General features: G+C 40.5%; 1 protein-coding gene across 1 annotated transcript in view; it reads left to right on the top strand.

Annotated features, from left to right (window-relative positions):
- Positions 1-12,398, top strand: part of APP (amyloid beta precursor protein) — a 227,096-nt gene that overhangs the window by 165,067 nt on the left and 49,631 nt on the right. The window contains exons 11-12 of the mRNA XM_074147738.1: positions 8,985-9,113; positions 11,144-11,243. Of these exons, the coding sequence (XP_074003839.1) occupies positions 8,985-9,113; positions 11,144-11,243 (229 nt within the window). The remainder of the gene's footprint in view (positions 1-8,984; positions 9,114-11,143; positions 11,244-12,398) is intronic.

The following is a 12,398-nucleotide window of genomic DNA, read 5'->3' as shown; positions in this document are numbered from 1 at the left end:
GGGTATTTCATCTAAATCATGATTTCATGTTTGGCTTCAGCCAGTCAGCTGTTGCTATTAAGTTGAGCCTCATACAAATGTAATCCAGAAAAATTATTTGATTTGAAGTTGGGTGTGGATGAGGTTGACAGGTTGGTTCTGGAGGTATCTGAGGTTGTGGAAGGTGGAAATGGGGACCACACGTATCAGCAGAATGGTCTCTAGAGCTGTGAAAATGTTTTCATATTTGTGGAATGCAGATGACATTTCCACTGGGGGGAAAAAAAAGTGAACTTCATCTGCAGAACACTAAGGGGTAAAAATGTTAACACCAACTTTGGGACCAGGAAAACCATCATTTTATGCTTGGGTTGCTTGTGGTCAGCTTCCAGGACATATAAATTAATAATACGGTTACTGTGTCAGTGTGAGAGGATCCGGCCTGAAAGGCTGCGTTGATGGACAGCGTTTGATACATGACTCCAGTATAAGGAAGTTTTGAAGGCACTGTTAAAAGACTGAGGTGCATCCTATATGTCATCCCTTTGTCCCTACAAAAGCTAATTGTTCTTAAAGGAGCAGGCAGCAAGCACGGAGGTAACATTAGCTGAAGGTGCTACCAAACAAGGACTCATCTCAAAACTAACGGAAGTGAACAGTTTAAAAACTCAGGTCTTTAAAGTTCTTTTGCCGGTCTTGTTAATGGTACTGTCCCTGCCTCAGCATTTTTTGGTTGTGTGCTCTGTAGTTACTGACAGTTCAGGCATGTACCTTTGAACTGCTGGTCAGAAGTGTGCCAAAGCACATGAAAAAAAACTGACCTTGAATTCAGCAGGAGGTTTTGTCTGGTTTTATTGTGGGGCAGAGGGTGAAACCTTATGAGTGATTGATGATAGCTGAATGGCCCAATGAACGAATCCAGTCTGCTAACTGCTTTGCAGGATATGGAGCCAGAAAACTGAATACACTGTGAATCCGAACTTTGGCTGCCTAGCCAAAGAGAAAATGGGATTAATGGAAAATTCAACTCTGATACCCTAGCTATATTTCTCTCTGGTGGTTCCCTAGTAAACTAGAAGTACATTTGATGCAATTGTGTTGTCTTTGGGAGAGTAAGTCATAACCTTACTGGTGACTCGTTAAGTAATCTTCCAAAAGGGAGGGTTTTTTGGAGTTTTCCAAAAATATTTTTAAGAATCCTCTTCCACAGCCTGCTTCAAATTACATGGTTTGCTGTTAGTATGTTTACCACAAAAGTAGATTCTGAATATTGAAAGGGATGGAGTCTCTTTCTCTGAAGCTGTAAGGACAGAATTTGGTCTTAAATTGAAAAATGTTAGGCTTTTTTATTGAAGTACACACAGCTAGGAGCGTTACTGTAAGTCTGGTGTGTATATATAATGTATATAGATGTGTGTGTGTGTCCAAAAAGTATTTTCCATGTGCTGTTTAATCACTTCAACATATTGCCTTGGACTTGAATTTGAACATTTCCCAAGATTTTTTTGGCTTCTGGCAGTCCACTTGAAGCAGCAGGATTTCATTTTGCGTTTGGATGTCTAGAAATCCATGACCAGTCTTTGCCTGCAGATCAGTTATCACAGGAACACAGTGAAGCTGGCACTCCTGGTGCCATCACACTGATCATGAATGTGGTGCACGGTTCTCCATGACAAAATCCCCATCCCCTGGGAACTCCTATTTTCTGTGTATGCACAGATTATGTGGCACTTGTGTTCAACAGGTAGCCTCTTCAAGGGAGCTGAAGAGAAACTTCCTCTGGCTTGGAAGGTCTTTGCTCTGTGGACAGGGGAGAGCTGGAAGGCTGTGTGAGGAGAAGTATCATTTTCTTGTTCCTTTGGAGGAGGCTCTCCTTGTAGGATAGCACTATACGGGTATAGGTAAACCTTTGATCTGGGTCAGTGGTGTAGTCCCTATGTTCTTATACATGCCTAGAAAATCAGAGGTTTTCAGTGCCATTCTTCCTAAAACTACAAAATTCTGGGAATCCTGTATGAATAGCTTCTGTAGAGGACCAAAAGTTTTAACTGCAGGCTTTTTTCAGGTGTTTTGCAGATAATCGCCCAATGCCAATGTCGGAGGAGTGCTTCAGGGTACCAGTCTGGGTAGCGGGGGAGCCAGGAGCATATAGAGATGAAATTGGATAGCTTCAAGGTCTTCTAGAAAACACATTTGAGCAAAACCAAATATTTGTACTCAGAAGCACTGTCATGCAGACTGCCCAGAAACTTAAAATTTGATCCTGATTCCTGATGCAGCTTAGTTGTGCTGCTATATTTTGTTGCCTTTGAAAATGTGGTGCAGCTGTTCAGGATCCAGTGTCAATATACTCTATTGTTTCATCCTACTTGATGGCCTCGCTACAGAAAAGGAGGCTTAGTGGCAGCTGGAACCAATATGCCTCTAGTTTTTAAAACAGTTGGAAATTTTCCCCTTCATTTTGCAAGTTAAATAGAGGAATTCAAATCCATCATTCTCTGTGAGCAGGTTGATTCTGTAATTTGTTTGTATTCCCTCTTTCACATGCATGTCAAATTTTGCTGGATTTACGTCTCCACTGGTTAATGTTCGTTGGTAAGAGATGCACATTCTCTGTGGGAAGCCAATAGCAGGGTGCAGAGAGAAGCAGAAAAGAAATCCAGCTCCTAGTGGTGAAATAAAGGGTTTCAGAGCAAGGAAACATACAGTAGAACTTTGAAAGGCAATCCATCAACCTCCTTACTTTGTGTTAGGGTAAAGTGAGCATATAATGATTAAAATCCATTTTAAATGCTTCTCTTCTAATTTGGCACTGTTTTGTTGCCAATTACTGCCAAACAGCAGGATTATTAGGATCAACCCTTACATGTACCTTAATCCATTTGAAGTTTTTTGCTATATTTTTTTTTCTTGTTGCCCTCAGAATTTGCTCTGATATCTTTTGTGCTATGGGAACAGTGTCTGGTCAGAGAGAACAAGCACAGTGTGGGCTGAAACTAGTCGAGTTTGACTATTTGGACATGGAAGACAGATCTGCAGAGGGGCCCTTTCTTGATGCCTCTGCGTTTGGGAAGCTCGAGGCCTTTGCCTGAGTCCAATGAGGTTGCTGTGGAAATATGCAGTTGGAAGCAAGCCAAAGCGTTCCTGCTGATCTAGTGATAAAAATCCTCCTGTGCAGTAGGAAAGAGCAGTCCAGCTCTGATACTCCACCCTTTAGCTCTGCTCCTCTAAACCCATAAACTTACAGCTGTGGAATTTCTCACATACACTTAATTTGGTAGGATTTTGTGACATACACAGCATGGATTTCAGGTCTGCTTTTAATCCAGGTCAGACTTTTGAGAAATGCGGTCACCTAGCTCCGTTTTCGAGAAGCTTCTGAGGCTTTTACGTGAAGAAAACCAGACTGTCTAGCTTTTTCCCCAGTCTGTGGGCTTGAGCATATGGTATAGTCATACACCTAGGCTTGCCAGTAGGGGTTTTTTTGTACGAGTGAACTAAAGACAGAAGAGGCAATTCCAGATGGGTATTAAGCTCTGCAAAATCATGGCAGGTTCATTATATCTAAAATGCTAAGTTTTAAAAGAGTGAGCAGAAGGAAAATTTGTCTTAATTTGTCAGAGTAAGTTCAAATCCTGAAAAACAAATAATGAGATTGAATCAAATACTGTTTTCATTTTATTCTGCTCCAGGAAAAGCCTTGGGAACATAGGCAAAGGGAGGTTTTGAGTACCATTATAGCCATGTATTTGTGCTATGTAGGATAACGTTTTCCTAAAAATTAACAGAAATTATGAGAAGGCATCTTGAATTCTACATGAAAGGTATCTGGATGTTTAGTTGTGTCTCACCCATCAGTGAAAAGTCTTGCATTCATCCTAGCCAGGCTTTCCTGAATGTTCCTAAAATGAACTACTATGCCCCGCAAGTTAATAACATAGCAGATAAAATATATATCTAATATGGTATACAAGGTATTCCTAATAAGTGAATGAAAAGGAGCAATTGTTGCACATTTCAAGAGCAGTAATCAGAAAGGACTGGTGATTGATTTTTCTCTAAAGGCAAGATTAAATAGCACAATACAGCATTGTGAAACTTTCCTTTCTGATTTACAGAGAAGTTTGATCAAAATGACAAGCCAGTTCAGAATTTCCCATGCAAGTTCTGTGGCACAGAGCTGGGAAGTTGTATTTAAAAATACACAGAAGTGCTTTAATATGATTTTTGTGTTGTTTCTTTGTAGTAAGTATTTTGGATTTCCATGGGGAGAGTGTTAAGTTATATTTGCAGCAATCCGAACTAAATTTGATGTTTCCATTTTCCAAGCTCAATGAAATTGCACTGTTGCATCACTCCCTTAAAATCTGAAATAGTAAACTAGGAACAACGTAGAGTTTGTGGTGGAGGCGTCTGCATGCATATGTACTCATATTTATGTGTATGTATTATACACATGTATTTATATGTATTTCATTTACTAGAAACTGGTTTTCAGTCATTTTAGATCTCATATATGATTCCTTTATGGGAGTAACTTATCTCGACGCTGATGCAACCTGAAGTAAAGGCACGGGATTAGAGAGTCAGTCGGGTTGGAGCTCACTACCAGGTGGCCAAGGAGCCATCAGCAGTTTCTACTTCACTTGGGCTCGTGTCTTTGTATCATTGGAAAGCTGTTAACCAGCTGTTAGGACTACCAAGTTAAACTTTCAAACCAGGGCAAATGGTAAATGGGATGGGAGCAAACAGGGTGACAGTGTGTGCTTGAAATAGTTGGAAGCAGCATGTAACAGCAGCGCTCACACTGCTTCACCCTGCATTGCCCACCGTGCACCTTATTAGATGCATTCTGTCTTTTTTTCTGCATTTAGTGAGTGTGTGCCATGAGACTGAGGACTCGTGAAACAATATGCATTCTGGATTTGGTGCTGGATTCTGTTCCTTAGGAAGTCGCTGGCCCTTCTTGTCACTGGATGAATGACAATCACCAGCAGCGTCAGCCAGTGTGACTGAAAACATGGGAATAACAGAAGTCATATAGGGAGTATCCTGGTCGCTTTCAGAGGAAGGCTGAAAACCAAGCCAACAAAACAAGGACAGACAATTGAAAATAGTGGAATTATTTTATGAGGCTTAGGTAGCCCCTGGTGGCTAATACAAGTTAGTTATTCTGCAAGATGGTTTTTATTAGATGAAAACAGATGTGAAGACATTGAGTTTTCCCTGGCAAAATATGAAGCAGAATTTCAAGTGCTAAATCCAGAATTTTTTAATGAATTTTGGTAGTTGGTACATTATTTATGAAGAGCGAGAGGTGCCAAGCTGGCCCTAGAATGTGTCAGCCATTTGTTCTTCTGCCATAGACAGTGTAAGAGTTCAGACCTCAGGAACTTAATTTAGCTCATATAGCACCACTTTCATTTATTTAATCTGAACGTTCCTGCCCAGGGTCAAAGTTACAGGCAGCCATGGATATAATAGCTTCAGACACAGGGTCTGATAGCATCTCCTCAGCCTGTGGAGCCTCCCTTCACCTCTATGCTTGACCGTTCGTTGTGACCCCTCTGCTCTACCATCACATTTCATAACCACTGCTCGGTGAACTAGATTTGGGGGCAAACCCTGCTGAAAGTATTTCTGCAAAAAGTGATTGTATGGGTGGGATTTTTAAGCAGAACCATTTCACTCCTTAATGACATTTAAAGGAAAACGTGTGTGTAATACATTGTGGAGGTGTGACTTGGGATGAGAGGTACTTTTGATTCGGAAATTTGTTAAAACTCTGCAAGCAGCAGGTCCACAGTTCTAGGCATTGAGGAGAAAATGTTCAATTAATATGGTAGGGGTTTTTTGCTATTAAAGTTACATTCAGCTATAAAACTTGGTCCTCATTTATGGCACACTCAGGTATGCAAAGCCCAGTGGAGAGCTGTCATTGTCTGTCACCAGCTCTGGCAGTTTAAGCCATCAGCCATGGCCCTGAAGCTATGAGGCAGTAGCATTGCAAAGTCATTAGGAAGGTTGGAGGTCTGACCTGATCCACCGTGACTGGGACTTCAGGCAGTTATGTCTACCTACATACAGCGAGTTTCTAGTGTTTGTTTATTTGTTTTTGTTTTTTTCTTGAGAAAAAGGAAAGTTGCTGCCGCTGTAAGGAAATAATTTGCATTTAATTCTTTCTGCATTGTCCTATACTTGAATTATGGGTTTGTGCTGCCATCACAGGAAAGTTTCTTGGCCAGACACGCTAGAGGCATGCATATACATTTCTCCTTTATAGTGGTAAGTTTGGGGCATTTTCATAGAATCATAGAATGATTAGAGTTGGAAGGGAATATCATCTAGTTCCAACCCCCCTGCTATGGGCCCGGACACCTCCCACTAGACCAGGTTGCTCAAAGCCCCATCCAGCCTGGTCTTGAACACTTCCAGGGATGGGGCATCCACAACTTCCCTGGGCAACCTGTTCCAGTGCCTCACCACCCTCACAGTAAAGAATTTCTTTCTGGTATCTAATCTAAATCTCCCCTCTTTCAATTTAAAACCATTATCCCTCGTCCTATCACTACATTCCCTGATAAAGGGTCCCTCCCCATCTCTCCTGTAGGCCCCCTTCAGGTACTGGGAATGTTTTGCAGGTTATAAAAGGCACTAAAGGTGGGCCAGTTTACCCAAGTGACTACCACTGTTAGTGATATTTGAGAGGTGTTTTCAAGATTGTTATCCTATTAACAAATCTGCCTGTGACTCTTAATGTAGAGGTTTCATTGACATATTGCAGTGAATGCAAACATACTGAGGGAAAACAAAAAAAATATACCCTTCTGGTGTTAGACATGACACTTAAATTGGAACATCTCGTGAAGAAATCTAATTTGTCTGAACCTGCTATCTTGATGTGTCTTGGGGACAAGGAAAGTTGAGGTGTCAGGAAAGGTAACAACATTTTCTGTCTTCAAAATTTGCTTGTTGTTAAGCTTTCTAGTCTTCTAGCCTTTGTTCCTACAAAGCTTTACAGTTGGCATTTCAGTTTGTTTTGCCATAATGTTGGAAAGTAAGTAATCCTCACAACATTTGTCCACAGTTTCTTGCAACTTGATCCCCGGGTGCTTGGCTTTTGGGGCTTGAGGTTATTTGCTTCATGAATAAATTTTCAGTCATGGGGCACTGAGTTTAATCCCTTGGCAGGGAATGGCTTCACATCTCTCTCATTCTATCCTACAAATCTTCACAAAACATTTGGTTTACTTTCCTCAGACATTTTTAAATCTGTTGCTTCTCTTAAGCTGAAGAGATTCTTAAATCTTTGGGCTTCGTAGCTTAGTATTCATCACTTGTGTAAATGTTAAATTAGTTTAGGCTCTATATTTGTCCGTGAATCTAACTCTTAAAGCTTCAACTTCGCCCATGGTTCTTCCTGCTTCGAAAAGCTGTGCACGGAGCCTCTGATGCTTATTTTGTCACTTCCCCACCCTCTTCCCTGCATCCCTGCCAGTGCCCAGACCAGCTGTTCACCACTTCTGCTCATTCTTTAATCTGCTGCACAGTAAGGTCACCTTTCTCTTTCTTCTCACCTGCATCAGCTTCATGCTTTTCTCTGCTCGGCAGCTTCAGGTGGGATGGATAAGCACAACAGCATAAGCAGAGCTGGAGGGAAGCAGGGGGTGGATTTCCAGAATCCGTCATAAACACTGAGTTAGAAATGAATGTCTTATCTGAATGCTAGAGAACGCTTTCCTGTTTTGGCACTGTATTATTGTACAGTGTAGGAAAGTACATAGAAATACACATTTCTTAGTCTTCACTGCTCTACCATTAGTCTGTGTATATTTTCATGTTCCCTTCAGCTACAGACCTTTCTTTTGTTCTTATTTGATTATATGTCTTAAGGCATATATTTTTTAATATTAATAATTAATTTTTAATTATTTTTTGTTTTCACTATTTCACTGTTTTCAATTATTTAATTGTTTTCACTAATTAAAATCACCTGCAATGTATACATATGCTAAGATTTTTACAGAGTCTAGCACCCAAGCTGAGTACCTTCAGAAGAACCACGTAGGTGATCCTTTTTTTCTTATGGCTTTTCAGTCAGTTGTATATTCTGGATGTGTACTTTCTGTACCTCAGCTCAGTGGTTCCTTTCCTCTTTCTTTCTCCCTGGTTGCATAGCAGTAGTGACAGGACACAGACATCTTGAATTCTTAATTCTTAATTTATTTATTTTTTAATTTTGTGGTCGGGTCTCGTGATTATTTCTTGGCTTAGATAGAGTAGTTCTTTCACATGGTCTTCTGTGCAGCTGTTGGGCAGGTTACCTTCTGATTTGAATCTGAATGTATGCATTTAGTCTACTGTTGATAACAACTTACCAATTAAAATCTTTTTTGTTGCTAAAGTTTAACAGTAGTTGACAGATGTTGATACAGGTTGAGTATTCAGCATAGTAGAGTGTATATGGGGAATCTTTGAAATGCTTCCGATGGAGTCCAGGTTTCAAGGGATCTTCTGGGAAGGATTTGCCTGGTGGTGGTAGAGGTTGCAAAACTCTGAGCTTGGATCATGGGGGCTTCCTGAGCTGAGGGAGAGGAGTAGTAGAGTCTGATGTAGAGAGTGGAAGCAAAGCCCAAAGGACATTGATGTTGGGTGTACATTAGCATACTACGATGTCACTTGCTGTCTTGTTGGGGCTATAATAGTGTAGCAGTTAGACAAGGAAATGCAACAGCCAAACTTCCCCTTATGGTCAGGGAGGAAATCTGAAGACCCTCCCCACGGACTGTTACCTACTACCTACAACTACTATTCAATGGTGTGTCCTGCTGAATGATTGAGTGAGTAGGATGTTCCTTGTAGTAGTGAGACCTCCCTTCAGAAGGTAGCTGCAGGCTCCAGCTGGCCAAGGGCTTTTTGTTTGGGATGCATCTCCAGGGCAAGCAACTAAAACGTGTTGTTCTAAACTAAACTGATTTTTTTTTCTCTCTATTTCTTCCCTGTAGCCTCGTCACGTATTCAACATGTTGAAGAAGTATGTACGTGCTGAGCAGAAAGACAGACAACATACTCTCAAACACTTCGAACATGTCCGCATGGTAGACCCAAAGAAAGCTGCCCAAATCAGATCTCAGGTAATCTCCTCTGAGGGTTAAGGGGGTTGTGTTAGTTTGTAACCATTGTGAAGTTTCTGTCAACCTATTTTTTTAAAAAAATACCTAATTCCCTTCTGTGGACAGCTTTAGGTGCAATGAAAAATAATCTGCTTTCCAGCAAAAGATTAAGGCAAAGTGACAAAGGAGTAGGAAGGGTATAATTTGTCTTCTGAAACAAACTTCAAAACACGTTTCGGTCTATCCAGACAGCGAGTCAGTCGTGGGCATTTCCTGAGGATTCCTCCATAGCTTTAATGCCCAGAGCCTTTATTAGTGCTTTGGTAAATAATACCTCTGGGAAAATGTCAGTAATAGATTTAGCAACCACACACGTTATGCTTCCCTTAGCTGAAGTGGCAGAACCCAAAGTGGCATAGCCATCTGACTTCAACCAACCTTTCTGTAGTCATTGCAGAGGTACTTGTGGTGTCTATAAATGTAATTACTGTGATGCACTCAAGTTTTACATGTTCTTTTAAAATAGGCACTGTAGTTCGTGGCATTTTAACTGTTGTGTGTTACTGCAGTCCTCAACATGCATGTTTTGGAATAGCTTTTATGTTGCCTTCATAAATCATGGAGAGATGGTGAGATAGAAAAAAAAAATAAAAAAGAAAAAGATGTAGCTTGCTTTCAAAACAGCAATTAAAATTGTAGGCACAATGGATAAACTGTAAAAAAAGTGTGCTGTAATCTGCAGAATCTGCTGCTGTTCCCTCTGCAGGATGCAGCGGGAAGCTCTGTTCCAGCCACGGTTTTTGAACTGAGTGGCATCACTAAAAGCCAAATCAAAACCGTCCACCTCCCTGAATGGCACACTTTGCTTATTAGACTTCTCAAACATCTGTTCCAGCCAGACTTGTACAATGAGATCATGCTGTATTGAAATTGCTGGAGTTAGAAGTGCACACTTATAGCAGTCTGCTACAGTGACGGTTGTCTTTCCCTTGTCTTTATCATTAAAGCATGTGCTTTTGCATCTAACATGAGTTTTTAGTTTCTAAAACACTGGAGTATTTAATAACAAAAAGCAGTGAAATCTTGCAGACTACAGATTGTGTGGCAGTACAGGTGAAGAATGGAAACTGATGTTTAGATACAAGAAGTACAGTGTGTTGCTTAGTATATGATCACAGGAATGAGTATTTCTACAGTAGCTTTGCTTCTTAAATTGGTCAGAAGGTTGAGGGAATGTAGGCTCGAGGATCTAATGGGGAATTTTTTTCAGTGGAAAATGGAAAACAAAATATTTTTTTCAAAGGCATAAATACTGTATTTCAATTTGAAGAAATCATGCCATTTTTCTTCATTGAAATTGCTCTCTGCAAGCCATTTTCCTCTTTAGGGCTAATTGCCCTGTCAGTCTTCCAAGATGCACCTCAATTTCCCTTTCAGAGAGGTCATACTTGTGGAGAGTACCCTGGGGGAACATATATCCTCGGATGCTGTGACACAGCTTCTGGGTGGAAATATTTTTTATTTCAGCTGAAAACATTTGCAAGTGTTTTTTCCAAGAACGTTGGCGCTTTTTTCAAAGAGATGTTTCTTTTTGCAATAAAGATTAAAAAAAAAAAGAAAAAAAGCCCCAGCTGGAACACTTTGATGCAACAGTCATTGCGCCTCACTCGGCTTGTATGTTATATCAAAACTGACGGGTATGGGCAAATGTAAATGTTATTAAAGGGTAAATGAAGCTGTGGATTTCTGCCACAATAGCTGCTTGTGTACATGCTCTGCCCCACAGCAAATGTAACACTCTACCTTAAATTACTGCATTCCTATGGTATTTCAGGTAGTTGCTGTGGAAGAGCATCTAGAACACTATTTTTGTAGCAGCTATAGGAGAGGTGAATTTTGCAATAGATTTGACAGTTTCAGTGCGTAGAGAGTACTGAAATCTTATACCAAACACAAGTGAAAACTGTCTTGCTCTGTATAATCTGTAAAATTTGTGATAACGTCAAAATAGCAGTAGTATTTCCCTCCTTAAAATGCTTTAATTTCCATAGGTTATGACACATCTACGTGTGATATATGAACGCATGAACCAGTCTCTCTCCTTCCTCTACAATGTGCCTGCTGTGGCAGAGGAGATCCAGGATGAAGTCGGTATGCAAACTATTAATGTAGAAAAAGGGAAATATTTCTGTGATGAGAAATTACTATCAAAAGCTAAAATACAGCATCTTACTTCTATTGATACACTGCTCCAGCTGAAAAATAGGAGAGTAAGCTTGCCAATGTTCTTAAACTAGAAATTAAATTATTATGAATAGTTAGAAGACAAATCCTGTATAACTCATGCAGTGGCATCATCATATTGTTGTAAATGTTTTCCCTGAATTATCTTAGTTTACGTTTGGAGACTATTCTATATGGAAGCAGCTATTGACAATGAGATTTAGCAAATCCTTCCTGGGTTTGGATATTTAATTTATGTGGTAAGTATTTACATTATCTGATGTAGACATTTTGGAAATCCCCCAGCTAAAAAATAACTTGCAGATCCAACCATCTGAGAAAAGTTTTAAGTACTGAGTGGAAGTTGCTGAGTTCAACTAAGGCAGTATCTTACTGGTCATGCATTTAGTTCTTGATTATTGGTCAAATGGGTATCTCCTCCCATTTTTTCCAGCGAACAGATTGGGCTGTGAACTAGTCATGTAGCAACAGTCCCATGTTTGCACCTTCCTTGAGTGCTGTCACAGCGGGTAGCTGTGAGGGAGAATGGTATTTCCTCCTGTTCAGGTTCCTGCTCTTGGCTGTGGCTTTGCTGCAGCCTAGAGATCTCCCCATTGCGGCACTCAGACTGCTGCGTGCTGCTGTTGCAGCAAGGCGATAATAGCCTATATTAATTTCAGATACAGCCACAGCTCTGGACATCATATTGCTAATCTGCTTCTTTAAGGAAAATAATCCATGGTTAAGTGCAAAGGCCAGAGATGAGACGGTCATTTTCTTTAGAACAGCTTATTTTTGCAAGATGTAACATTTGTGCCAAATGGCAGTTAATGGATTAATTTCACAAATAACCAGCTGCAGCTGGCTAAATAAATGACTGATTTCTTTAAAACACAAGGGAGAGAGGCATGCCATTGTGGCAAGGAATAGGACGCATTTAGGACACAGTGGATGAACAAGGAGTAGTAGTGGATTCATTTGCCCAGAGCACAGGTTAGGAAGACGTGCTTCCACTTTTGAGATAGCTTGAGAGGGCTGGGGATGAGATCAGGAAGTTGGGGAAGGGGTTGGCAGGAAACAAAA

Source organism: Numenius arquata, chromosome 1 (assembly GCF_964106895.1).
Source record: "Numenius arquata chromosome 1, bNumArq3.hap1.1, whole genome shotgun sequence".
Classification (NCBI taxonomy): Eukaryota; Metazoa; Chordata; class Aves; order Charadriiformes; family Scolopacidae; genus Numenius; species Numenius arquata.
The sequence above is the reverse complement of the archived record's forward strand: the minus strand, read 5'-3'. Positions and strand labels throughout refer to the sequence as shown.